Genomic DNA, 26568 nt, shown 5'->3' with positions numbered 1-26568 from the left:
TTTTTCGGAATTCAAAAATTGATTCCGATTGCGATTTTTTCGGAATTTTCAGAAATTTTCGGAAATTTTTCGGAAATTTTCGGAATTTTTTCGGAAATTTTCGGAAATTTTTCGGAATTTTTCAGAATTTTCCCAGAAAAAAAAGGAAAAAAAATAAAAATAAAAAATTTTGAGTTTTGACTTTTGTATGTTTTAAAAAATTAAAAAAATAATAATACGTCCAAATATATATATATATATATATATATATATATATATATATATATATATATATATATATATATATATATATTGGAAAAAATATTAGTAATATACTAATATATATTACTAGTAATTAGTACAGACTACGGATAAATATAGACATATAGTATATATTATATATAGTAATAAATATTAATAATAATTAGAAAAATCGGAATAAATCGGAAATAATCGGATATAATTGGAATAATTTCGGATCGGAAATTGAAAATTCCGAAATTCTGTTATGTATTTCCGATTCCGATCCGATTTTTTTCGGAATTTTCGGAAATCGGAATTTCGGAATTCGGAATTAAAAAAGTCGTTCCAAAATCGGAATATTTCGGATCGGATTCGGCGGAAATCGGAATTTTCGTTCCAATTTCCACCCCTAGTTGTAAGGTTAAATGACATGCACAATCATAATTAGTATAAAAAATCAAACACATATTTATGAATTAACAAAAAAAATTAAAATAAATTCAAACCTCTATTAAATTAAATATACCAATAAGCGTTCTAAAGCATCCAAATATAAAATAAATTATCAAACCAAGAGTAATAAATATCCATAAGGAGTAATAAAATGTATTTAATTAATTACTATATTATTATCAATAAATACTAAAAAATGTTTATTTCCTTCATAAATACAAAACAATTTGATGGTATATTTTATTTTCCTCCAAAATCGTCCAACTCATCAGCCACATTATCTAATATAATTATATTTATTTATTTTTATAAATTAAATGTCAAGTCATTCAACCAAACAGTGAATTACCAGTTATAGGCTTATAGCGGGTCATAGGACCAAAACTTTCAACTTTTGAAACTTACAGGACTAAAAATCTAATTTTACAATGTGTTGGACTAAAACTTCCAACAAGCAAACTTACGTGACTAAAAAAAATAATTTTACCTCTTTGTAAAAGAGATTTGAAGGTGAACTTAGATTGGAATACATTGTCCCCACTCATTTGTAGGGGTGAGCAAGTCGGACCCATCAACCCGTAACCCATGAAAAACCGCCCCGTTGGGACCGGACGAATAGATCCATCCATAAGATTGGGTCCTAAAATGGTGAAGAACCGTGGGTTTGGGTCTTAGACGGGTTCAATTTTTTTTAATACCCGTGAAACCCGTCCTGCCCCGCCATACAAAACGACGTCGTTTTGTCTACATTATATAGTATAATAAATTAATAATATTAATGAATAAATAAAGTATCTCTAGTGTATCAAATACATAAATCAACTAAACTATAATTGTGGAAGTAATAGCTATAATGATTATGAAAATCTCTAAGAAAATGTAGGAAAAAAAACATATATATAAAAAGCTATATTTATTTTATTTAAATTTTGTCTGGTTATGCTTGAAAAGACTATATTTATTTTATTTAAATTTTGTCTTTTAAGTTATGAATTCGTTATTTTTAGTTTTATATTAATTTTTTTTACTCTTGACATTTATATTATTTATGTTTGGTTTCAATTTAAAATTTTAGGTTATTCATTTTAGTTTCTAATTATTCTCCCGTAAAACTTATAAATTATATATAAAAAAAAAAATAGTTTAGACGATAACGGGTTTTCACCCGTAAAGATTGGGTCCTACTACAAACCCGTCATGAACCCACCTATCGTAAACCCGTTAAAAACCCACAAGTTTGGTTCTTCAAAATCAAGTACCCACCTATCGTAAACCCGTTAAAAACCCACAAGTTTGGTTCTTCAAAATCAAGTACCGTTATTTGGCGGGACGAGTGCGAGTTTTGATAGAACCCGCGGGTTTATGGCCCGCGCACACTCCTACTCATTTGTATGAGTCACCAATTAAATTGTGTAGCTGAGTTTTAGAGCAAAGCCCAATGGTAGTAACGCTCATTAATCAATGGCGCCCACTAACGAAGATTAGGGTTTTGAAGAAAGCCCATCATTTTGCTTGCCCTCTATAAATCCTCTTACCGCCGATTACTTCTCATGAAACCCTTGTACGCATTTCCCCTTCCTCCGATCCTTGCTCTTCATCTTGAAACTTTCATAAACACTTCACTATTTTTTTCATTTTTATTTTTTATTAATTTATTTTTTATTAATTTATTTTCTGAAGTATATAATCTTTGGCAGCGATGATTATAAAAGTAATTCCTCGTTCTGAATGCCGTTGGCTTGATAGACATATATTACACCCATAGAATATGAGCTGCCCCCTTCCTATTTATTTACACTATTTTGTTTTTGTTTATTTATCTAATCATTTCTTATAAATATTTCTTACCTATTTTTCTGTCTTAATAATTATAAATTTTAATTATTTTTTATTTTTTTTAGCACTTGTTTTTTAATTATGTTCGAATTCTAACTTCAAATCATAGGTTCTAACAAATTAGCATTTAGCAGTAGTTTTCTTTGGAAAATGGTTCCGAGTAATATGACATTTTGTGCGTGCTGTTTTTGTATTGAAATGAATTCTGGTATTTGCATTCGTTCGGTAGTGTATTTAGGCTCTGATTGGTTCATGGATTTCAAAATAAGTAAAATGTAAATGAAAAGGAAAATGAAATCAATGACTTTTGAAATCCCAATTATGTTTGGTTCGTAGGAAAAACGGTGATGAAAATGATTTCGTAGAAAATCACTTTCTTTGGTTTTGTTTGGTAATTAGAAGAAAATATGGAAATATAAAAACCATTAAATTATTTAACAGTTTTTTAAACTTACAAAGACTTATCCAAAAATATTTTTCTTCCTTTTTTAACTAAAATTAATCTTTAATTAAAATATATTAAATAAATAAAATAATCTAAAATCTCCTACCCCATTTCTTCCCCCAATCCCCTCACCCCCACTCCCCACTCCCCACCCCTACCCCGGTGACGGCGGCCACGGCGGCGGTAAAATGAGCTCACCATCAAACAAAGAAGAATACAAAGACTGCTGTAATTGAAGAACCCAACCGTTGGTGGTGATGCCACCTACGGCCGCCGCTCCGGCGTGTATTAATGGGGTTATGTGTAGTTGTTATTCATCGCCGACTCTCCAACTAAAGAAGTTAGCGGTGGCGTTCGGCGGCGGGGATGGTGGGAACAACAACGACGGTGGTGAGCATGGAGGTGGTGGCAGTCTATTTCTGTAGAATCGGAATCGGATTATTTGTAGGGTCCAATAATTAGATCTATCTATAGCTATCGCCGGTCGGAAAATCGTCAAGCGGATGAAAGATATTGGAAAGATTGCTAACAGCGGCGGCTGAAGGTGTGGAGGAGGTGGCGGAAGTCGGCGTAGAGCAGGTGGCGGAGGTCGGTGTGGTGGAGGCGGCGGCAGCGTGTTGGCATGGAGGAGGCGATGGTGTCGATGTGGAGGGTTCGGTGGTGGTGGTGGTGGTGAAAGACAACCCAGACTCACAAATAATAGTTTGGAGAGGGAGGCACGATTGATTTTCCAAGTTTTCCTCATTTTTTTTGAGGAAAACACATTTTCCTCATTTTGAGTTAATTTTGTTTTCCTCTTTTTCTCTAAATTACTTTACCTCTTATTTTACATTCTAACCAAACAAGGAAAATAAATTACTTAGACTTTTCACCTTTTTACATAGCATTTTACTTGAACCAATCAGAGCCCTACACTCTCTCTGTAAATATCGACGACAGCGGTTTCTATAGCGGCACACTGGGCACTGCCAAAGCTGTTGCGCTCTGCCGAGCCGATACTCTGCTCGACGCTTGTAGAGGTTGCGTCAGGGACAACGCCGCAATCTTAATAGATCATTGTCCGAAACAATACCAGGCGATTGTGTGGTCGCAATTCTGTATGGTTCGGTACTCGAACGAGACCATATTCAAGAGGCTGGCCGTTGAACCCGTAACGGTATTTCGTGGGAAAATAAATGTGAACGTTAGTGATGTCGACGAGTTTAAAGATATCCGTAAAGAGCTGATGGACGATGTTCGGGCAAAGGTAGCTAACGGCAGCTCTCCTCGCATGGCTGAGGTGGGGAATAGGACGACAGGACCCGGTGCTCAGAAAATATACGTGTTCATGCAGTGCACGCCGGATTTATCGCCGAAGAATTGCAGCAGTTTCTTGGTGGAGGCGGCGCTTACGCTACGGGCCTACTAATGATTACAATAGTAAAAGGCTTCATGAACCAATATTGGCAACGCCGTCTTTAATGCCGCCGCCGCCTTTGGTGCCATCTCCACCACCACCGGGTAATTTATATCCAATTTTCTTCTTCTTTTTCTTCATCTTTTTGCCCGTTTAAACAGTAATATTGATGTGGTTGACAGTCATATATAATACTGTTTAACACAGTAATATTAACTATACTACAATTTAACACAGTAATATTGATATATTAGTCTCTAGTACAATAATATTGCTATATTAGTCATTAGTACAGTAATATTAACACTACAAAAATCAATATTATTGTGTAATAGGGTAATATTAATATGTTGACCGCTCAACAAAGACAAGCATAATAAAAAGTCATAATAATTAATATTGATTTAGTTGACAGTAATATTACTGTGGAGGTAACGATAATAATATTACCGTCAACCACACTAATATTATTGTGTTTACTGTAATATTACAATAGTAGACAGTAATATTATTACGTTAATCGGTCAACAAATCAAGCAAAACAAAAAGACCAAAAAGAATAATAATATTGATGTGGTTGACAGCAATATTATCGTGTTTACAGTAATTTTACCATCAACGACAATAATATAATTACGTTGACTTGTCAACAAATAAGTCAACAAATCAAACAAAATAAAAAAAAATGCAAAAAAAAAAATAATATTAATATGGTTGACAGTGTAATTACTGTTAATGGCAGTACAAATACGGTTAACATTCAACAGCGGACGTAAAAAATAATGGATAAAATTTTAGGAAAAAAAAATTTAATAAAAGTCAACGTCGGAAATGAAAGGCGGAAAAAAATAAAGTTTAAAAAGAAAAGGTCAAAATTGATTAAATTGAAATGAAATTAAATTGTGATTACAATTAGAAATTTAGTATAAAGGGTTGGAGACAATTTTGTCATATACTTTAATTTTGTCTTTATTTATAATACACATTAAAGATGTGGGTTTTTTGACGAAAGAGATATTACCCATGAACCTAGAATTATAAAGATGGTTGATTAGAGAATTATGCATAAAAACCTCTTCTTAAATTATGTCGAAGACCATTTATTCTGCAATACGAAAAATAAACGAGTAATAAGGGTTGAATTTCGATTTTCGAATGAACTTTTTATATTTCGACCTTTCCAATTTAAATATTAAATTGTAGAATGATTATTTTTTTCATTCTCATTTCCAAAGTTTTATTTCATTTTATGCAAAGAAATAAAAAAATGCATCAAAATTGGAAACATACAGAAAATTGTGAAAAAAGATTAATTTTTCCAAAAATATATCCTTAATATCAAAAAAAAATATATAATATTTGATGTCATGTATATGCAGAAATAATATAAATTATATGAAAATTTATTCCAGTTTTCGCTTATTCAATTCTTTTTTTAGCTGACATGCATTATATGCAGAAAGAATATCGAGTTTTTTTGCATAAGCCCCTGATCAACCATTTTTATATAGGTTTAGGAGTTATATCTCTTTCGTTAATAAGCTCATTCCATTAGTATTTATTATAAATAAATGAACAATTAATGTATACGATAAAATTACCCCAAACCCTTTACATCAAATTCTTAATTGTAACCCCAATTTAATCAATTATGACCACAAAAATTCAATTTTGATTTTTTTTTTCAAACTTTTTTTTTGCCACCAGTTTCCGGCGTTGACTTTTCGATTTTTTTTCTTCTTTTTTCTAGTCTTTTTTTTTGCCGCCGGTCTCCGGCGTTGACTTTTTTTAGCGATTTTTTTTCTCATAAATTTTTTATCCGTTTTTTTACACCCGCCGCTAAACGTTGACCGTAATTGTACTGTCATTAACAATAATTATATTGTCACTGACAGTACATTAATGTAATTATACTGTCGTTGACAGTACATTAGCGTAATTGTACTATCGTTGACAGTACAATTATATTACTGTCAATCACATTAGAGTTAACGACAATATTATTATATCTTTTGATTTTTTTTAATCATTTTATTTGATTTGTTGACAAGTCAGCGTAATTATATTGCGGTCGTTGACAACAAAATAACTGTAAAGACAATAATATTACTGTCAATCACATCAATATTATTATTTTTTTTGTGTTTTTTGTTTTGTTTGAGTTATTGACGTAGTAACGTAATAATATTACTGTCTACTATTGAATATTACTGCAAACACTATAATATTACTGTGGTTGACGGTAATATTAATTCTTTTGACTTTTTATTATGTTTACCTTTGTTGAACGGTCAACATATTAATTTTACTCTATTACACAATAATTATGACTTTTGTTGTGTTAATATTACTGTGCTATAGATTAATATAGCAATATTACTGTGTTAAACTATACTATAGTTAATTTTACTGCGTTTAACAGTAATATAGTAAATATCACTGTCAACCACAACAATATTGTTGTTTAAACGGGGGCAAAAAGATGCTAAAAAAAATTCAAAAAAAAATAAAAATCGAACAACGCCGGAAACCGGCGGAAAAATCAGGAAGAAAAAAAAATAAAAAAAATCAACGCCGGAGACTGGCGTTGACCGCTGGTCAATGCCGGAAACCGGTGCGGAAAATCAAGAAGGAAAAAAAAAATCAACGCCGGAGTTCAGCGATCAACGGCGGCGACGGACGATATTGAATAATTTGTGAAATTTGTGGTCAAATTGAGGTTAAATTAAATTAAAGGATGAAATTGGAGTATATTAAAATGTGAGGGGCTATTTTAGTCTTTTACAAACCTCTCGACCATGTGTGGACTTTTTTATAAAAGAATTTTTTGTGTGGACCCCTTTATGAATAAGTACCTATTGATGGACTTATTTGTAAAGTGCCCAAAGAATATAATTAATTATTGTTTGCATAAATACCCCTTTATTGTAGAAAAATAAAAAATGCACCAATCTCTATATGTGTTATACAAAATTAGCACGGAATCCCCTTCATAATTAAGAGTGTTAATTAAACGGATCTATATGCATGAATAAGAAAAAAATGACATGAACAATATTCTAATTGGGAAAATATCAAAAATTATCACTAGAAAGTGATAACATTTGTATGTTGTCAATAGTATCTTACTTTGTTGTGAATATCTATTTCATTGTCACTATATAAAATTAGTCATACCCTACTAGTTGCAAGCATATAATTTTTTTTTTTTAATTACGAATTGACAATGTTTGCCCTTGATTTTCAGGAAAACATAATGAGAATAGAACTCGGAGTATTATCACCATCTGTATTTCAATTTTTTCGTGTCTATTACTTGTTCTTTGTGTCGGCATCTATGTGATGAAGAGAAGCAAGAAGAAGATACACGAATATTCCAGTGGTAAGTTCGTTGGTAAATTACAAACATTCCGAATTATGATTTAAACACGAAAAAACCTTTCTTTTTGGATAGTTATACTTATCCTTCAAAATAACCATCCGGAAAAAAAATAACTTACGCAAATTGCAGAATGTTTACATTACCCCTAAATAATAAAAGTCCCTTAAAAATATAGAATTGTTGAGAAACTAACAAAGAAAAACAAAGCGAAGGATGAATTGAAATAGTAATATACCATTATGTTATTAATCAAGAAAACATAAAGAATTTTTCGGAGGACAAACAATGTAAATGAACGTCTCCCATTAATATTAATATAGAAAAGGTCAATGAAATAAGTCCAAAAAGAAAATCATGCAATTCTTTTGAATTGGTGTCAAGAGATGTCTAAACAAGTCAGGTAAACACAAACAAATTAAGAAACTTAATAAATAGTCTCATTTTTAATTCAAAAGTCATAAATTGCTCCTTTTAACTTTGAAAAAAGATACGTTAGTGGTACAAATTATTGATCTTGAACAACTAATGATATAAATCAACATTGGTTAAAAAAAAATATATATTTTTATCTTGAAACTCTAATGTGACACTTAATATGAGAAAATAATATATGGCCTAAGTGACACTTGTTTTGATACAAAGGGAGTAATAAATAAAATATTCTCACACAATTACACACCTGATAACTATCGGGTAAAATTGGAATTGTTGGACGATGGACTATCAGTGAAATCTAAAAGATTTAGAGCATGTTTGGCTAAGCTTATAAGCTCGTAAAAACATCTCATAAGATGTTTAAGAGCTTATAAGCCGTTAAAAGGTGTTTGGTAAAAAAATTACAAAATCTTACTTTTTTCCAAAAATAAGCTGTTAGGGAGGAAGGTTATAAAATATTTTTAAAAAAGTACCTACACTGCAACTTTTTTTTTTCTTTTAAATCTTATTTACTTCTTTACTAAAATACTCAAAATACAAAATTACCCTTAAATACTTTATTATATTAGATGAATACTAATAATATATATATATATATATATATATATATATATATATATATATATATATATATATATATATATATATATATATATATATATTATCAAAAGACTGTATTCTTGTAATTAGGATTAATAGTTAGTTAAAATGCAATTATTAGTATTATCATAGTAATTGTAAAAAAAATATTCTCTATTTATATTTTATATGTATATACAAATACCTGAATATACTTATTATCTCAATAATAAATTATATTTCTTTACAAAATAAGAATCTTTATTTTATATTAATATATTAATAAGGCAAAACATAAAACTTTCACAAACCTGTGACATTAAAATATTTTATTACACTTCATTTTATTTAAAATAAATAGTCAAATATCATATCAACATAAAAAAAATATTTAGTTTATTTAGTATATGAGTTTATATTGTTATTTTTATTTGAAAAAATAATTTGTAAATATTATAATAACATTTTAGAATAAAAGTATTTGAGTCAAATAAGTTTAAGTTATAATGGCGTCATGTACTTTTTTTGTCATTATGGTGATAAATATTAAATAGACATTTATGTTTCCAAACACCTGAACAATTTATAAAAACTAAAAGCAACACATATCCAAACACCTTGAAATTATTTTTTATAATAAGAATTAACAGCTTATTAACTCCTAAAGTATCTTATCACATGTAGGAATTTATAAAATGTTTTAAATATGTAGGAAAAATCTTAAATATAACACCACACTTCATGGTTAAATGTCGAGTGCACGATATTTTTTTATAAGAATTTCATATTTAGTCTTAATACATGGGCCATTGGTGGTTTTAATGAACTCAAATACTATTTAAATTATATATATATATATAGATATGTATATTTCATGTGTTGGCTTTTAAGCAAAATTTACTTCATTATTATGAATTAAACTGGATTATTTTGTTTTAATTGGTGAAGATGTTGATGGGATCAGCACTGTTGAATCTATACAATTTGATTTTGGTGAAATTAAAGATTCAACAAATGGTTTCTCGGACGATAACAAGCTGGGGGAAGGTGGTTTTGGACCTGTTTATATGGTACATTAAACATATAACATCAGCAATATACTAATACATGAGAATGAGTACTCGTTCATTTGAATTTAATATTATTTTAATTGATCTTAGGGAAAACTTGAAAATAGAGGAGAAATAGCTGTGAAAAGATTATCCAAGGATTCAGGTCAAGGTGAAACGGAATTCAAGAATGAGGTGTTGTTAGTGGCTAAACTCCAGCACAAGAATTTGGTTAGGCTTTTGGGTTTCTCCATTCAAGGTATCGAGCGGCTTCTTGTATACGAGTTCGTCCCGAATGGAAGCCTAGACCAATTTTTATTTGGTAACGTAATTTATTTTCATCATTTTTTTTCCGCACACATGGTTTGTGTGGAAAGTTAAAACATTAATAAGATATACCTTGTTCGACTTGTAGACCGGATCAAATCATCTAGTTTTGATTGGGATACGCGTTACAAAGTCATCGGGGGCATAGCTAAGGGAATTCTATATTTGCATGAAGATTCCAGGCTCCAAATCATTCACCGTGATCTTAAAGCTAGTAATATCCTTCTTGATAAACATATGAATCCTAAAATCTCCGATTTCGGTATGGCAAAATTAATTGTGCCAGATGAAACTCAAAAAAGTACTAGCAGAATTGTCGGAACCTATTAAGTCTTCTATAAATTTAAATAGTTTATGTTTTTTTGTCGTCAAAATTGCAAGTAGTGTTTCCCAATCTGCTCCGTAACTCTAGATGCGTCAACCATTTTATATTTTCGTTGATCGAAATGTCTCTCCAAATTTTTGTTCACCATTCTTGTGAGGTCTCATTTTCACATATTATATCTTGATCAGGTATATTATGGGGCGGACCCATGTGTAGGATTGGGGGGCTTCTGCCCCTACATAATTTTTTTTGAACATATTTTGCCCCCCCCCCCCCCCCCCCCCCCAAAAAAAAAGCCTCTAGGTCGTTCCTGGGTATATTTTTTTTCTTCTTCACCAACTATATGAATCAGCGGATATATATAATATCCATATGTTTGTTGCAGTGGGTATATGGCACCAGAATACGCTATTTCTGGTCAATTTTCTGTCAAATCGGACGTATTTAGCTTTGGTGTCATAATCCTGGAAATCCTAAGTGGCCAGAGAAAAATATTTATCCAAAATGGGGAGGACTCTGGAGATCTTTTGAGCTATGTAAATAAAATTCATGTTAACAAAATTTTAAACTGTTGTCTGTAATAACCACATATATACATTATTGCTAATCAAATTATTTTCTTGGACAGGCTTGGAGAAGTTGGCGCGAGGGAACCACCGCAAATTTGATAGACCCGATGTTGAGGGCTACTTCTGGTTCCCAGCGTGACATGATCAAATGTATTCACATTGCTTTATTGTGTGTCCAAGAAAATGCAGTCGACAGACCAACAATGGCATCGGTTGTAATAATGATGAATAGTCTCTCTATAACGCTACCAATGCCTTCGAAGCCTGGATTCTACGTACCCGTAGGTAGCTTTTCAAGAGCTTCAATCCCATATGAGCATAGTTTGCAGACAAGTACCAGCATTATAACACAACGATTATTACCTCAATCTGATCATTCATCTGTCAATAAATACTCTTCAGCGACCGACTTGTACCCGTTGTAGTCTACAAAATATAAGTATAAATAGCTATGAAAAAAAATAAAACATATCCATGTTTTTTTAATAGTGAGGTTTGAGGCTTTGAGCCACTCTTGGTTTGATTGTTTCCTTTTTAATGTGTATAATTGGTATGTATGTCTATATATCATGGTTCAAAGAATTCAAACTTGTTGTATACTTATATGTTATGCAATATGGATTGTGTTCGCTATAAACTTGATTGGAATGTTATTGTGTTATCATATGGTGTATGAGGAGCTGAATAATTTTTTTTTTTTTAATTACGAATTGACAATGTTTGCCCTTGATTTTCAGGAAAACATAATGAGAAGGAATCAGAGCCTTAGAGGTTTACAATAAGTTTAAAAATTGAGCAATAATTTTCGTTAAAAATATAAATGACATTTTCATACATTATGCGTTGATGCCTTGATGGTTAATTTGTACATTAATATTAAGTATATTTCTTCAAATATTTAATATTATGTTAAATTAATTAAAAAAAAATATTTTTTATCGTATTAATTTATAGAGGTTTAATTGTAGGTGAAAATGAAATCTTATTATTTTTATTCACTTGTTAATTAAAAACTAATTGTAACAAATTTGAATATTAAAATATGAGCTGGAAGCAGAATCTCATATGTTCAAATTTTAATCCAAAAATTTAGAAAAAAATATATGTGTAGACGCATAAAATTAATTAATTGGTTAATTAAATTAGCCAATTAAATTGTGTCTAAATTAAATTATAATTTATCTTACAAAATAAGTTATGGAGATAATTATCAATTAATTATTGGCCAATAGGATTATTTCTTCTCTTCCAAGTTATAAGAGATAAATATCAATTTAAAGAGAGCCAATCAAATTGCGCCACGTCATCAAGTAGACTTTAAGTAGGACTCTTATTCTACCACTATAAATAGGGACCCTTCCTACACAATTGAGAACACAACTCAAGAAGAAGAAAAACCGTAGGAGAAAATTCTCTCTACAATATTCAAGTCGTTCTTCATCAAATTCAAGGCGTTCTTCAACAAATCAAGATCGAAGGAAGATTGAAGGGTCAAATCCATCAAGAATTCCAAGATCTTCAAGTCAAAGCCAGTCAAAGTTCAACAAATCAAGATCGAAGGAAGATTGAAGGGCCAAATCCATCAAGAACTCCAAGATCTTCAAGTCAAAACCCTTCAAAGTTCAGCGTTCGATCCGAGATTCAAGTCGCAAGACCCTCGGAAGACGTTATTCAAATCCACGTCAAATCCGGAGAAGATCAAGTCAACGACCCGATTCCGAAATTCAAAGTCAAACGCATATTATTTTTGAGAGAAGAATCAGAGGATTAAATTAGAGTTTGTAACATGCAATATTTTTCTTTTAATTCAATAAAATTATCTTTGTGCAAGTTTTTCTTGTTTGTCTAAATCGCAGATAAGAATTTGTTGCTACAAATTTTGGCACGCCCGGTGGGACATCTCTACCTCTCATCTCTTCTCTCTCTCGAAGATCCTCAAAGTGTTGCAGTGGCTCTCAAAGTTTTGCAGTGGCTCTCAAAGTGTTGCAGTGACTGCTCTGCGTTCGCAATGAAGACTGCTACTTTGGATTCATCAAGTATGGGCTTAGTTACAAGGAGTATGGCTAAGAAGCTGCAAGCATCCTCCAAGACTAGCTCGACGCCCCAAACCGTTCAAAAAGGCTTACCACCTCTTGTCAACACAAGCGCAGACGTGGAAGGCTCAAAACGAGAGATTTCACAGTCCATGCCTCATTCAACATCAAACTACTCAGAGATGACATCCGTCATGACAACAAATGCTACAACTATGGAAGAAGCATCCTCCAAGACTAGCTCGACGCCCCAAACCGTTCAGAAAGGCTTACCACCTCTTGTCAGCACAAGCGCAGACGTGGAAGGCTCAAAACGAGAGATGTCACAGCCCATGCCTCATTCAACATCAAGCTACTCAGAGATGGCATCCGTCATGACAACAAACTCTACAACTATGGAAGAGCAAATTGCAAGTTTGACCAAGACTATTGAGGGACTCACAAAGCATGTTCAACGACGAGATTTTCAAATTGCCAAGTTGATCGAGAAGATGAACATAGCCGACGCTAGTCAAATTGTGGAACATATAGAGGCTCAAGACGAAGTCGAGGCATCCACAAAGCAAGAGCCAGTTGAAAACGAGAAGGCTCCAGCTCAAGATTTTCAAGTTTCTCCAGAAGGGATGATTCATGTAGATTAAGTGATGACGCTGATCAGTGGAACCATCAAAGACAAGTTGGAACGAGGCTCGAAGTCTCCATCAACCTATGTCAAGCCATACACGCAAAGGATTGATGATCTAAGGATGCCAATGGGCTATATACCTCCAAAGTTTCAACAATTTGACTGCAAAGGCAACCCCAAGCAACATGTGGCACACTTCGTCGAGACTTGCAATGATGCCGGGACGTACGGAGATCACCTCGTCAAGCAATTCGTCCGATCGCTCAAAGACAACGCGTTTGATTGGTATATTGATTTGGGGGCAAACTCCATTGATAGTTGGAAGCACTTGGAGGAAGAATTTCTCAACCGCTTTTACAGCACTCGAAGAACAGTCAACATGATTGAGCTCACCAATTCCCGCCAATGGAAGAAGGAACCTGTCATCCACTACATCAACCGTTGGAGAAATTTGAGTCTTAATTGCAAGGATCGACTGCCTGAGACATCAGCTATTGAACTGTGCATCCAAGGAATGCAATGGGGACACCGATATATCCTTCAAGGAATTCAACCTAAAAGTTTTGAAGAGTTGGCCACTCGAGCACATGATATGAAATTGAGCATAACTGCAAATGAAGTCGAAGAACCTTCGTTCCAAAAGTCGTATCATCTCAAAGAAGAACATGTTGAAGAATAACAAGAAGATCATGAGGATGGGGGCAAGTCTTTTGAAGAAACAACATCCTATGCAATATGGCAAGTCCAAATCAACTGAAGCACTCCTTGACACGAGTTTAAAAGGTCTACAAGTCCAAATCAAGTGAAATACTCCTTGACACGAGTTTAAAAGGTCTACAAGTCCAAATCAAGTGAAACACTCCTTGACACGAGTTTAAAAGGTCTACATGTCCAAATCAAATCAAGCACTCCTTGACACGAGTTTAAAATGTCTACATGTCCAGATCAAATGAAATACTCCTTAACATGAATTTAAAAGGTCTACGTGTCCAAATAAAACGAAGCACTCCTTGATACGAGTCTTAAAAGGTCTACAAATTCAAGTTCAAATCAGTACTCCTTGACACGAGTTTAAAAGGTCTACAAGTCCAAATCAAATCAAAGTTCCTTGGTACGAGCATAAACTATCTAAATCAAGATAAAGCTCCTTGATACGAGCATAAACTATCTATATATCCAAATCAAGTCAAGGCTCCTTGATACGAGCATAAACTATCTACATATTCAAATCAAATCAAGGCTCCTTGATACGAGCATAAATTATCAATACATCTAAATCAAGTCAAGGCTCCTTGATACGAGCATAAACTATCTATACATATCAAGTCAAGGCTCCTCGATACGAGCATAAACTATCTATATATTCAAGTCAAATGCTCCTTCAGTACGAGCTTAAACTGCAAATATTTCTCCTTGTCCACATGAGTATAAACTGTGCACGACATCCCTCAAAAGGATAAATTTTGAACTACGTTATGACTTGATCCCTTTATAGGGTACGTAGGCAACTTAGAATCTCTCTAAGTTCAGTCATGATTTCAAAAGATATATGTTCTTTGCAAGATCAAGCTGCAATCGAAGTTGAGCAAATATCGAGACTCATCCACTCCAAGATGCATTGTCCGTGTACAAGTCTCGAGGGGGCATTTGCAGACGCATAAAATTAATTAATTGGTTAATTAAATTAGCCAATTAAATTGTGTCTAAATGAAATTATAATTTATCTTACAAAATAAGTTATGGAGATAATTATCAATTAATTATTGGCCAATAGGATTATTTCTTCTCTTCCAAGTTATAAGAGATAAATATCAATTTAAAGAGAGCCAATCAAATTGCGCCACGTCATCAAGTAGACTTTAAGTAGGACTCTTATTCTACCACTATAAATAGGGACCCTCCCTACACAATTGAGAACACAACTCAAGAAGAAGAAAAACCGTAGGAGAAAATTCTCTCTACAATATTCAAGTCGTTCTTCATCAAATTCAAGGCGTTCTTCATCAAATTCAAGGCGTTCTTCAACAAATCAAGATCGAAGGAAGATTGAAGGGTCAAATCCATCAAGAATTCCAAGATCTTCAAGTCAAAGCCAGTCAAAGTTCAACAAATCAAGATCGAAGGAAGATTGAAGGGCCAAATCCATCAAGAACTCCAAGATCTTCAAGTCAAAACCCTTCAAAGTTCAGTGTTCGATCCGAGATTCAAGTCGCAAGACCCTCGGAAGACGTTATTCAAATCCAAATCAAATTCGGAGAAGATCAAGTCAACGACCCGATTCCGAAATTCAAAGTCAAACGCATATTATTTTTGAGAGAAGAATCAGATGATTAAATTAGAGTTTGTAACCTGCAATATTTTTCTTTTAATTCAATAAAATTATCTTTGTGCAAGTTTTTCTTGTTTGTCTAAATCGCAGATAAGAATTTGTTGCTACAATATGATTTTCTTTTTTTTTTTTGTTTAATTTTGAATGAAATTCTTTATTGCAAAGTTAAATTTTTTCGAGCTTGCAGTCGGAGATTGATTTTTTTATTTTTTTTCGTTCATGAAGACCTTGTTAAAAAGTCTAAAATAAATCGTTTTATTCAGACTACTCCAATTTCAGCATCTGTTTATTTCTTTTCATTATTATAGTCATTTGTTTCTTGTGATTACGAAATTTCGAGATCTCTAGATACCGTATAATTACGTTAGTTTAATGCTCGGTAATTTGACCCATGATGAAATAATATTTGTTGCCCATCTAGATTTTGGGATAATATGATAAATAATAATTAATTAATTTATATAATAACTGGTATTTCTCATTTCCCCCCGTACAATTACAATGTATGGTATAATATTTCAAAAGTGGAAAAATAATTATTTAATTACATGACAATAATAACCAACCCTCATTAGGAGAGTTGGTACCTAGCCTTTACCAATAGGGTAATGGTCTAGGGTTCGAGTCCCCCCCTCCCCTACTTCCCCTTATAATGGACTTGAATTTACTCAAAAAAAAAAAAAAAAAAAAAATTACATGACAATAATAATTATACTAAGAAAATATATTACACAATTATAAGGTGATAATTAAATTATAGTAGCAATATCAATATTCATATAAATCTAACTACATAGTTTGGTTTGAATTTTTAAATGTTATAATTATAAAATTATTAGAGAAAAAAATAATTACACATCTGATTTTTTGGTTGTTTAATGTTGTCCTAGCGTTTCTTTATTTTATATACAAGAATATAAGATATAAGATACGTTTTAAAGAATTTATATAGAGCCCACGGAATTTATAATTACTATTCTAGGCACAATTTGTAGCAACTAAGTTGCCTAAGTTTTCTAACGTTCTCTCTCAAGTTCGGTCCGCATTATCAAAAATATTTGTTCTTAATTAAGGATCGAAAATCGATATGCGAACAACACCACGGAAATAAATCCTAGTATAGAGCACTAAGGCTACAAGCATCTCGTGAACTCTATCAAGTAAACAAACAATATAAACAAAATATGTGTTGGCGCCCAATTTCTCACGAAAAGTTTTGAAGAAATTCGCCAAGTTATGAGATAAACATTGAAAAAGATTTATTTCTATGTTATTATTTTGGGAATTATTAAAGTCCATACTCAATATAGTTTTAATTATTTGAGACTTTATTCTATTTTTATGTAACTGTTTTAGAATAAATAATTTGTTTCTTATCTAATTTAGGTTGTAAAGATCATGAAAGATTACATGTCTTCATGATTGAATATTGTTTAAGACTCAAATTAGGTTTAGAGTGGTGAAATTTGTGCATATATATATAGAGACGCTCAACCCCAAATGTGTTTCGTGAGCTTTTCACGAAAAAAAACATCTCAAAACTACATACGATTTTTTGATTTTTTTTATTCTCATAAAACCAATTTATTTCCATGGCAACGAACAAAGATGATGGTTTCGAATCATCAAAATCAGGTTTACATTTGAGGTTTTTGATGTTATAAGTCTGTTTATATTATAAATTTATTATTTTTTTGTTTTTCATTTTTATTGTTATTATTTGCATTTAGTTGATGCATATATATTTTAATTTTTTCTTTTTTTTTTGTAATTAGACGATTGTGATTTTTTTGTTCAGTTTGTTGTTTGTATTTGGCAAAGTTATATGTAGTTTGTTGTTTGCAATTCAATAATGCAAATTCAAAATTTGAGTTTGCTATTTGCATCTCATGGAGTCATAGGTGGTGGCGCGACAGCTACAACGGTAGTGATATTTTTAAAGTCTGAGTTTGTACAATAAATAGTATATTTTTTCTTTTATGAATTGATTTTGTTTCTTAGTTCAAATTTAGAAGGGAGATGTTTGGGAGAATTTGATTTGGTAGAGAAATTTTAGGGTCCATTTGGATGGAGGGATTTGGGGAGGGATTTGATTTGGGAATGGATTTGAAATGACTCCAATTTTGGAGTCATTTGAAATCCATCACTATTGCTCCAAAATCAACTAAAAAGGAGGGGTGGGGATTTGAAATCCATTATGGATTTGAAATCCCTCCCCCAAATGCACCCTAAGGATATTTGATTTGATTTGATTAAAACTATTTTTGCTACAATACGTATAATTAATTTATAAAAACATGGAGATTTTAACTTTGATCTATTTCACATAAGTTATTACGAACCTATAGCAAATTGCTCTAATTTTTTTACAATTCACACTTTACGAACTTATTGTACCAAGTGCATGTTCATGCGTGTGCTTTATAAGGCACTTGCTCTATCTCAGTCTAGTTGTCCATATTTTTACTAATAGAAAAATAGTTTTTATTACAATTTTTTTTGCTACAGTAAAAAGTTGTAACAAAATATATTTTTTATGACAGAAAAATCTTGGAGTCCTAGTAAATACTAAGATTTATTGTAGCAAAAAAATATTTGCTACGACCATTTACCGTAACAAAGTTTTTTTCACGCCCGTATATGCTACCAGACAAATTTGTAGCAAATGCATAGCAAAACCACTTTACTACGAATTTGGTACCTTCTACCACGATTAATAGTCATAGTAAAAAACCATTTTTCTACTAGTATTTGATCGATGATTGCTGTATTATTTATTTATTTATTTATAAGTTGTCAATTGTGTCTAACTATATATATCTCCTACCCTCCAAGAAATGTATATCTCTTCCACATGAAATTGAATATTTGTGTATATTGACATTTGAGTTGACAAAAAAGTTTTTTAAAATTTCTTTGTAAGTAGGCAACTGTAACTCTAACTCTGATGGAGGAATCAAATGAAATATCAAACTAAAAAACTATCACTTTGATACTTCAAAATAAAAAAAAAAATCATTCTCTAATGGAGGCATTAAAGTGACATTTATTTTGATACTCAACCACCTTGAGGTGCAAAAATGCTCACTGGAAAATGAGGTATCAAAAATATAACCATCCCATTAACATTTCATTATTTGACACGTGGCATTTAAAAATATAACTATTCGTATATTTAAAATATGATAATCTATTTGATACATGTGGTTGAAGTGAATTTTTTTCCAAGAAGTATTAAAGTATTATATCAAGTATCAAATGAATGTTTAATGCACCAATTTGATATCTTCCAATTGTGTGTGTATATATATATATATATATATATATATATATATATATATATATATATATATATATATATATATATATATATATATATATATATATATATATATATTTATATTTGACAAAAAAGTCTTTTTCAAAATTTATTTGTAAGTTGGCAACTGTGTCTAACTATATATATCTCCTACCCTCCAAGAATTGTTCATCTCTTCCAAATTAAAAAACATTATTATATATGTCAAATTGTGCCACATGGAATTACATAGTAGTGGAATATTGACATTTGAGTTGACAAAAGTCTTCTTTCAAAATTTCTTTGTAAGTTGGCAATTGTGTCTAACTATATATATATATCTCCCAACCACCAAGAATTGTTCATCTCTCAAATTAAAATTTATATATATATGTCAAATTGTGCCACATGAAATTGAATACTAGTTGAATATTGACATTTGAGTTGACAAAAAAGTGCAGGTACACAACGTGATTTAACTAGAATGAGACTTCACTCATTAACTATATACAAGGTGCCCTATATACAAGGTGCCCACAACCTGTCAATCAACAACATGGTTTATGTTCATTTAACAAAGTCAATTATTAGTGAGTTAAATTGCGAGTGGATAATAGAATGTGCCTCCAGCTCGGTGATAACAAAAGTTGTACCTATCAAGACGGTGTTTGGCTTAGCTTATAAAATGTTAAAAATTGCTTATAAAATGTTTAAGATCAGCTTATAAGTTTTTTCAAAAAGTTTGGTAATATTTTAAAAAAAGATCTTTTTTTTTTTTTTTTAAATAAGCTGTCGCAAACAATTTTTTTTTTTTTAAAGTCGATCTACCACACCTTTTTATTTAAGATATTATAATGAGTAAAAATAGTAAACTCATCAACCAAACTCTTCAAAAATTAAATCCTAAAAAAAGATGTAATAGCTTATCAGGCGCTAGGGGTTGATGTTGTTCGATTCACTTTGTAGAGTTATCAACCCCAAAAAATATCAGTCTTCAATGGATTATCGAAGTCCAACATCTCAATCAGGAGTTATCTTAAGATAATTGTAGATGTATGAACATGTTTGTTTTGCTTAAACGTTATGTTGCTGTTTATCTGAGCAAGGAAACGGTTTTGAAATTATATACATAGTGGTTTTCATATTTACATAGTTGTTATACATAGTGATTTTCATATTTATATAGTTGTTATACATAATGGTTTTCATGTTTACATAAATGTTATAACTAATACAGAGTGGTTTTCATGTGTATTCGATTTTCACCTTCCTAGAATAATTTAGGAATAGCAAGAAGCACATGCATAATAAATGAAGAACAATCATGTAAATTACTTGCAATATTAAACTAATTGATTTAAATCAACAAACAGAGGACACTAATTACTTATTTTTCGCTGCTAATTTTGGAACCATCTTGCCGTGCTAACGATTGCGAATACATAAATTCTAAATCCCACACGGAAATTACTAAATCATGCACATGATAAAATTTCCTTCTCTAAAAAATCCCAAACATGTCGGTCTTTTTCTCTCCCCCAAACAAGTTCTTCTTTTCTCCTCATGCTTGCACAAAAAAATCATAAAAATAGTACTATAATTCGAGAATCGAACTCGAAGAAAATCTTGTATAATTTATTCTACGAATTAAGCAAGGGGGTTTCTTTTTTTTTTTTTTTTGTGTGGGGGGGGGGGGGGGGGGGGGGGTTAGAAGCAATAGGTTTGTCTTTTTTTTTTCTCCCTCAAATCAATTCAGTTATTTCTTAAATGTTTAATAAAATGTTAATAAATTTTTATACTTTATAATTGAATAAATGTTAAAAATATTTTAGAATTAAATAATTAAAAATTTAATAAACATTGAATGCATGTTTAATAAATATTTAATAATTAATAAGTATCTAATAAATATTAAATAAATTTTAATAAATATTTAAACATTTCAGTAACTTCATACTGCTTCTGCGAGAGTTGTTTAAAAAATCATGCTTCGAAGCCGGAGGATGATTATACTTCCTGTAAACTATAGAGAGTTCTCGTTTATCCTCTGCATGTAGAGCCCCCTTCAGCTGGAAACCACAATTACATTTTTTCGTGTCAGTACATATTATACTTTCTACATCTCTATTCTTTCGTTTCACCTGTTTTTTTCCAAACCGATCACAGGTGACGTGTACTCTATCACAAAAAATATGACCTATACTTAGCTTAATACCATGGGTTTCAGTTGTGTCTCTTGTCCACTGTATTAAATCGTCTCTACAATTAAATAATTGTACTCCTCGAAAATTCAGAATAATGAACTTCCCCATTATCGTGAAAAATAAATAAAATATAACAAAAACTAATTATAAAAAAAAACGGATCGCGTCCAAAGTAGAAGCGGACGCATCAAAGACGGCGCCCACCTTGGACGCGAATACAGTGTACTGCGCGCCTAACATGAACATGTGCGCGCTATCTGTTACGTCTTCCAGGTTGTCCGCCTTCTACGTATGACGTTTTTTTGTTAAAAACATTAAAATCTTACATCCGATTGAAGTGGATTGTCGTTAGAAGGTATTGAACTTATTAGTTGATGATTATTACGTAAACAAAAAACGACTTTTGACGACTTAGTATTTTGAAAATCCGAGAAAAAAGTTAGAGAGAAGTCGAGAAAATAGAGCGTAGAGAGAGAATATTTCTTTGTAGAGAGAAAATATTTTTTTATATATGTGCGAGATTTAACAACTTTAATTAGTGTGGGATTTAGCACCCCCTTACGAATAACTATGGCTTCCTAAACCAAAAAAAAAAGTTGGTTTTAGTCTCTAATCCATTTCTTCCCCTAGAACAATATTGATGATAATCAGTGGGGCAAACGATAATTTTCGAGTGGATTTGGTGCGTGATTTGTGGACAGATTGTTTGGAATTATTTTTCGATGCTATTAATTTGGGGGGTTTGCATTTATCAGCATAATTGTTTTTTTTAATTTACTGGAATAGTTAATTGGGATATATAAGACATTTTGAATTGATTAGATTTATGTTAAATATGGATTAAAAAAAATTAATTTATCAAGAAGTCAAAATTCAAGGAGGAACTTATCAAATAACCCCTAATTAAAGATAAGTGGGATTACAATATTATAATGTCTAACATGGACATCTAACGCGCAGGTGTATCGGAATAGATACGGTGCTCCTTCACGCTATTACATAAGGAGAATAATTGGACAAAACCAAAAGAATAACAATAGTTATGATGAGTTGCAATAGATGGGTGCCATCTTTGGTTGTATTCATTCTGGCAACCCTATTCCCCTTAGTATTTTCCCAGTTCGAGAGAGTTGTTTGTTCAACCAGTGGAAACTACACAAGCGAAAGCTTGTACAGGGCAGATCTCAGCGGCATTCTCCGTTCTCTCTCCTCAAATATCAACAACACCGGTTTCTACAGCTCCTCCGCTGGCCGAGCCAACGTCGTTTCTCTCTGCAGAGCCGACGTTCAGCTCAACCAGTGTCGGGGCTGCGTCAACAGCGTAGCGGACGCTATCCTAGTCAACTGTCCGAATCAGTTCGAAGCCATTATGTGGTCCGAATTCTGTATGGTTCGCTACTCGAACAAGAATTTATTCGGAACTCTAGCGATCCTCCCCGCCAGGATTTTGTATAGCGGGGCTAATTCCACGAGTCCCGTCGGGTTTAAGGCTGCCCGGGAAAAGCTGATGGAGGACGTCCGGGCGCGGGCGGCAGGTAGCGGATCCCTGAGGAAGGCGGCGGCGGGGAATACGACGGGGCCCGATGGTCAGGGAATTTTTATACTGTTGCAGTGCACGCCGGATTTATCCCCGGAGAATTGCGTTAGTTGCTTGGTCGAGGCCGCCGGGTATATACCGGAATATATTGATGATTCGACTGGGATCAGAGTCTATACGCCCAGCTGCATTTATCGTTATGAGGATAAAAGTTTTTACAATGTTACAAAGCTTGACGAATCATTGGCGACGGCTTTAACGCCACCTTTGGCGCCGCCGCCTCTGTTGCCGCCGTCTTTGGTGCCGCCATCTTTGGTGCCACCTCCACCACCAGGTGAGTACAATTTAATAACAATTTTAGTTAAGTTAGATTGGATTTTTAGGGATGACAATTTGAACCTATCCGTTCGATTCCCGATCCAACTGAGCCAAAAATAATGGGTGTTACCCGCCCCGAAAAAATATGGGGCTGGAATAGGTATTAACACTAAAATATAGGGTCCATACAAATAAGTTAATCATGACATACTTATTCATAAAGAGATCCAGACAAAAAACTCTTTTATAAAAAAATCCACATATTATTCATATATGTATAAAAGACTAAAATACCCCCTCACATTTTAATATGCTACAATTTTATCATTTAATTTAATTTTAACTTCAATTTGATCCAAAATTATTCAATTTTGACCAAAAACTCAATTTTGAGTACAATTTCGGCCGTCGTCGCCGTTGATTGCCCGCCAACAGTGTTGACTTTTTTTTCCTCCTGATTTTTTGCCGGTTTCCGGCGTTGATATTTTCAAAAAAAAAATAGAATTTTTTATTTTTTTTTCTTTAATAGCTTTTTGTCTCGTTTAAACATCAATATTGTTGTGGTTAAATATTTAACACAGTAATATTAACTATACTACAGTTTCACACAGTAATATAGCAATATTACTCTCTAGCACAGTAATATTAACACAACAAAAATCACTATTATTGTGTAAATAGAGTAATATTAATATGTTGACCGTTCAATAAAGGCAAACATAATAAAAAAAACCAATAGAAGTAATATTGATGTAGTTGACAGTAATATTACTGCATCCACAGTAATATTACTGTAACAATAATATTACCGTAACAACAATAATATTACCGTCAACAACAGTAATATTATTGTGTAATATTATTCTGTTTACAGTAATATTACAATAGTAGACAACAATATTATTACATTAATCGGTCAACAAATCAAACAAAACAAAAAACCAAAAAAATAAATAATATTGATGTGGTTGACAGAGTAATATTATCGTGTTTACTGTAATTTTACTGTCAACGACAGTAATACAATTACGTTGACTTATCAACAAATCAAACAAAATAAAAAAAATCCAAAAAATTAATAATATTGTTGTGGTTGACAAAAATATTATCGTGTTTACAGTAATTTTACCTCCAACGACAGTAATACAATTACGTTGACTTATCAACAAATCAAACAAAATAAAAAAAATCCAAAAAAATAATAATATTGTTGTGGTTGACGGTAATTGTATTGTCAACGACAGTACAATTACATTAATGTAATTTCAGTGACTGTATAATTACTGCGAATGACAGTACAATTACGGTCAACGTTCAGCGGCGGTCGTAAAAAAAATGGATAAAAATTTTAGTGCAAAAAAAAAACATTAAAAAAAATTAACGTCGGAAACCGGCGGCGGAAAAAGCATATAAAAAAAATTAAAATTAAAAAAAAAGTCAACGCCGGAAACTGGCAGCGGAAAAAAAAATCAACACCGGAGTCCGACCACAAAAAAAATATTTTAGAAAAAAAAAACAAAGTTAAAAAAAAGTCAAAATTGGATTTTTTTTTTGTGTTAAAATTGATTAAATTGAAGTTAAATTTGCTTTACAATTAGGAATTGGATTTTAACGGTTGTAAGTAGTTTTGTCATATGCATTAATTTTTCCATCATTTATAAGACATAAAGATGAACTTATTGGCGAAATAGATACAACCCCTGAACATAGAATAAATATATGGGTAGTGACTTATGCACAAAAACTACTAAAATATTAACTGGGGACAAGGCAGGGATCGAACGAGTTTCTCTGTAACGTCCAGTAGCCATGCCCCGAACAATATATATATATATATATATATATATATATATATATATATATATATATATATATATATATATATATTGATCATTATATTGAAATATAAATATTAGTTATATGGTGAAGATGATTATGGTCGATGATATACCTAAATGGGCCGGCCCAATGGGCCCTCAAATTTATCTACCAATTAGGCCCATTGCAAGAACGCCCAATCACATACATGTGGGCCCATTACACGAAAGCCCAAGCTCCTTCAAAATAAGGCTTGAGCCCAACAAAGTAAGCCCAACCCATTTAACGATATATAAATAGATGGTTTATTCATTCGTAAAGGTACGTTCTCATTTTAACTGATAATCCACTACGAGTTTATTCTCTCTACTCTCTCTACGATCCGTACATCTGACTTGAGCGTCGGAGGGGTTTCCGCCGGATCAACCCCCGGCTTAGTTCACGTGTGCTCTTTTCGCAGGGACCTCAGGAGCATCAAGTTATCAAGCTACTGATCCGCTTTGCTCTCCCAGCTCTTTTCTATACTACCCTAGGTGTGCTATTCTTTAGCTTCATCATTTTGGCGCCGTCTGTGGGAAAGATGCAAACCAGATCACGTAGCCAACAAGATCCTCCTGAGGCGTCAGCTCGGAGAGAAAATGACACGGCTAATAATCTTCCCGTCCGTGGAGGATCTGGCATACCACCTCCTCCACGCGCCGCGGAGCCACTTCCTCCACGTGCCGCGGAGCCACCTCCTCCACGTGCTGCAGATCCACCTCGCGAGGTTCAGGTGATCCCCCCTCGGGACCCACCACTCGCCGATCCACCACTCCCTGCTCCTCGAACGGTTCAAATAACTGAGGACGCGCTCCAACGCATGATAGCGGAAGCTTCTACTCGCGCCGCCATGGAGGCCGTAACTCAATATATCGCCACGATGGGAGCAAACGCTCCCAATGCGATACCGGCACAAGCTCCACCTATAGTACCACATGTGGCTCCACCGCCAATCCAGAATCAAATAAGCGTCTCCTCCTCTACGTCGGACCCACGGTCCCGAGTGCAGCTATCTACTAATCACAGAGGAGCACAGCCCAGACAACAACGTCGGCGCTCACCCCTTCGGGGGAACGCATCACCACCGAGAGTCCCTCTCTTTAACGAGGGAGAAGGCGAGGTAAACAGCCGAATGTCTCGCCAAAACCCTTTCTCCCAACCAAATAATCAAATGGGTGAAAGAATGCCTCTCCCAACAAGACGCAGTCCCTTCACTGTAGACATTCTCAACGAGGTATTACCTCAAGGAGTAAAGATCTCGGGGTTACCTCAATTTGAAGGGACCACCGACCCACAGGAACATATAGAGAAATTCAGTGCCATGGCGGATTTATATGGCCCGACGGATG

At 32.9% G+C, this 26568-nt stretch overlaps 1 protein-coding gene, 1 non-coding gene and 1 pseudogene across 2 annotated transcripts; all 3 read left to right on the top strand.

Annotated features, from left to right (window-relative positions):
- The first annotated feature begins 2365 nt into the window (after positions 1-2365).
- Positions 2366-2453, top strand: LOC148771803 (small nucleolar RNA snoR8a). The gene has a single exon (XR_016030588.1). It is a non-coding gene; the product is annotated as a small nucleolar RNA snoR8a (small nucleolar RNA).
- Positions 2454-7694: 5241 nt separating this feature from the next.
- LOC148771802 (cysteine-rich receptor-like protein kinase 26) lies at positions 7695-11443 on the top strand (annotated as a pseudogene).
- Positions 11444-22552: 11109 nt separating this feature from the next.
- Positions 22553-25729, top strand: LOC148771801 (cysteine-rich repeat secretory protein 38-like). The gene is made up of 2 exons (XM_088815238.1): positions 22553-23378; positions 25641-25729. The coding sequence occupies exons 1-2, from the start codon at positions 22553-22555 to the stop codon at positions 25727-25729; spliced, it is 915 nt and encodes a 304-aa protein (XP_088671364.1).
- Positions 25730-26568: the final 839 nt, after the last annotated feature.

The sequence above is a fragment of the Erythranthe guttata genome, chromosome 3 (genome assembly GCF_056151865.1).
Source record: "Erythranthe guttata isolate IM_541 chromosome 3, IM_541, whole genome shotgun sequence".
Lineage (NCBI taxonomy): Eukaryota > Viridiplantae > Streptophyta > Magnoliopsida > Lamiales > Phrymaceae > Erythranthe > Erythranthe guttata.
Note: the sequence above shows the minus strand (reverse complement) of the source record. Positions and strands in the feature narration are given on the sequence as shown.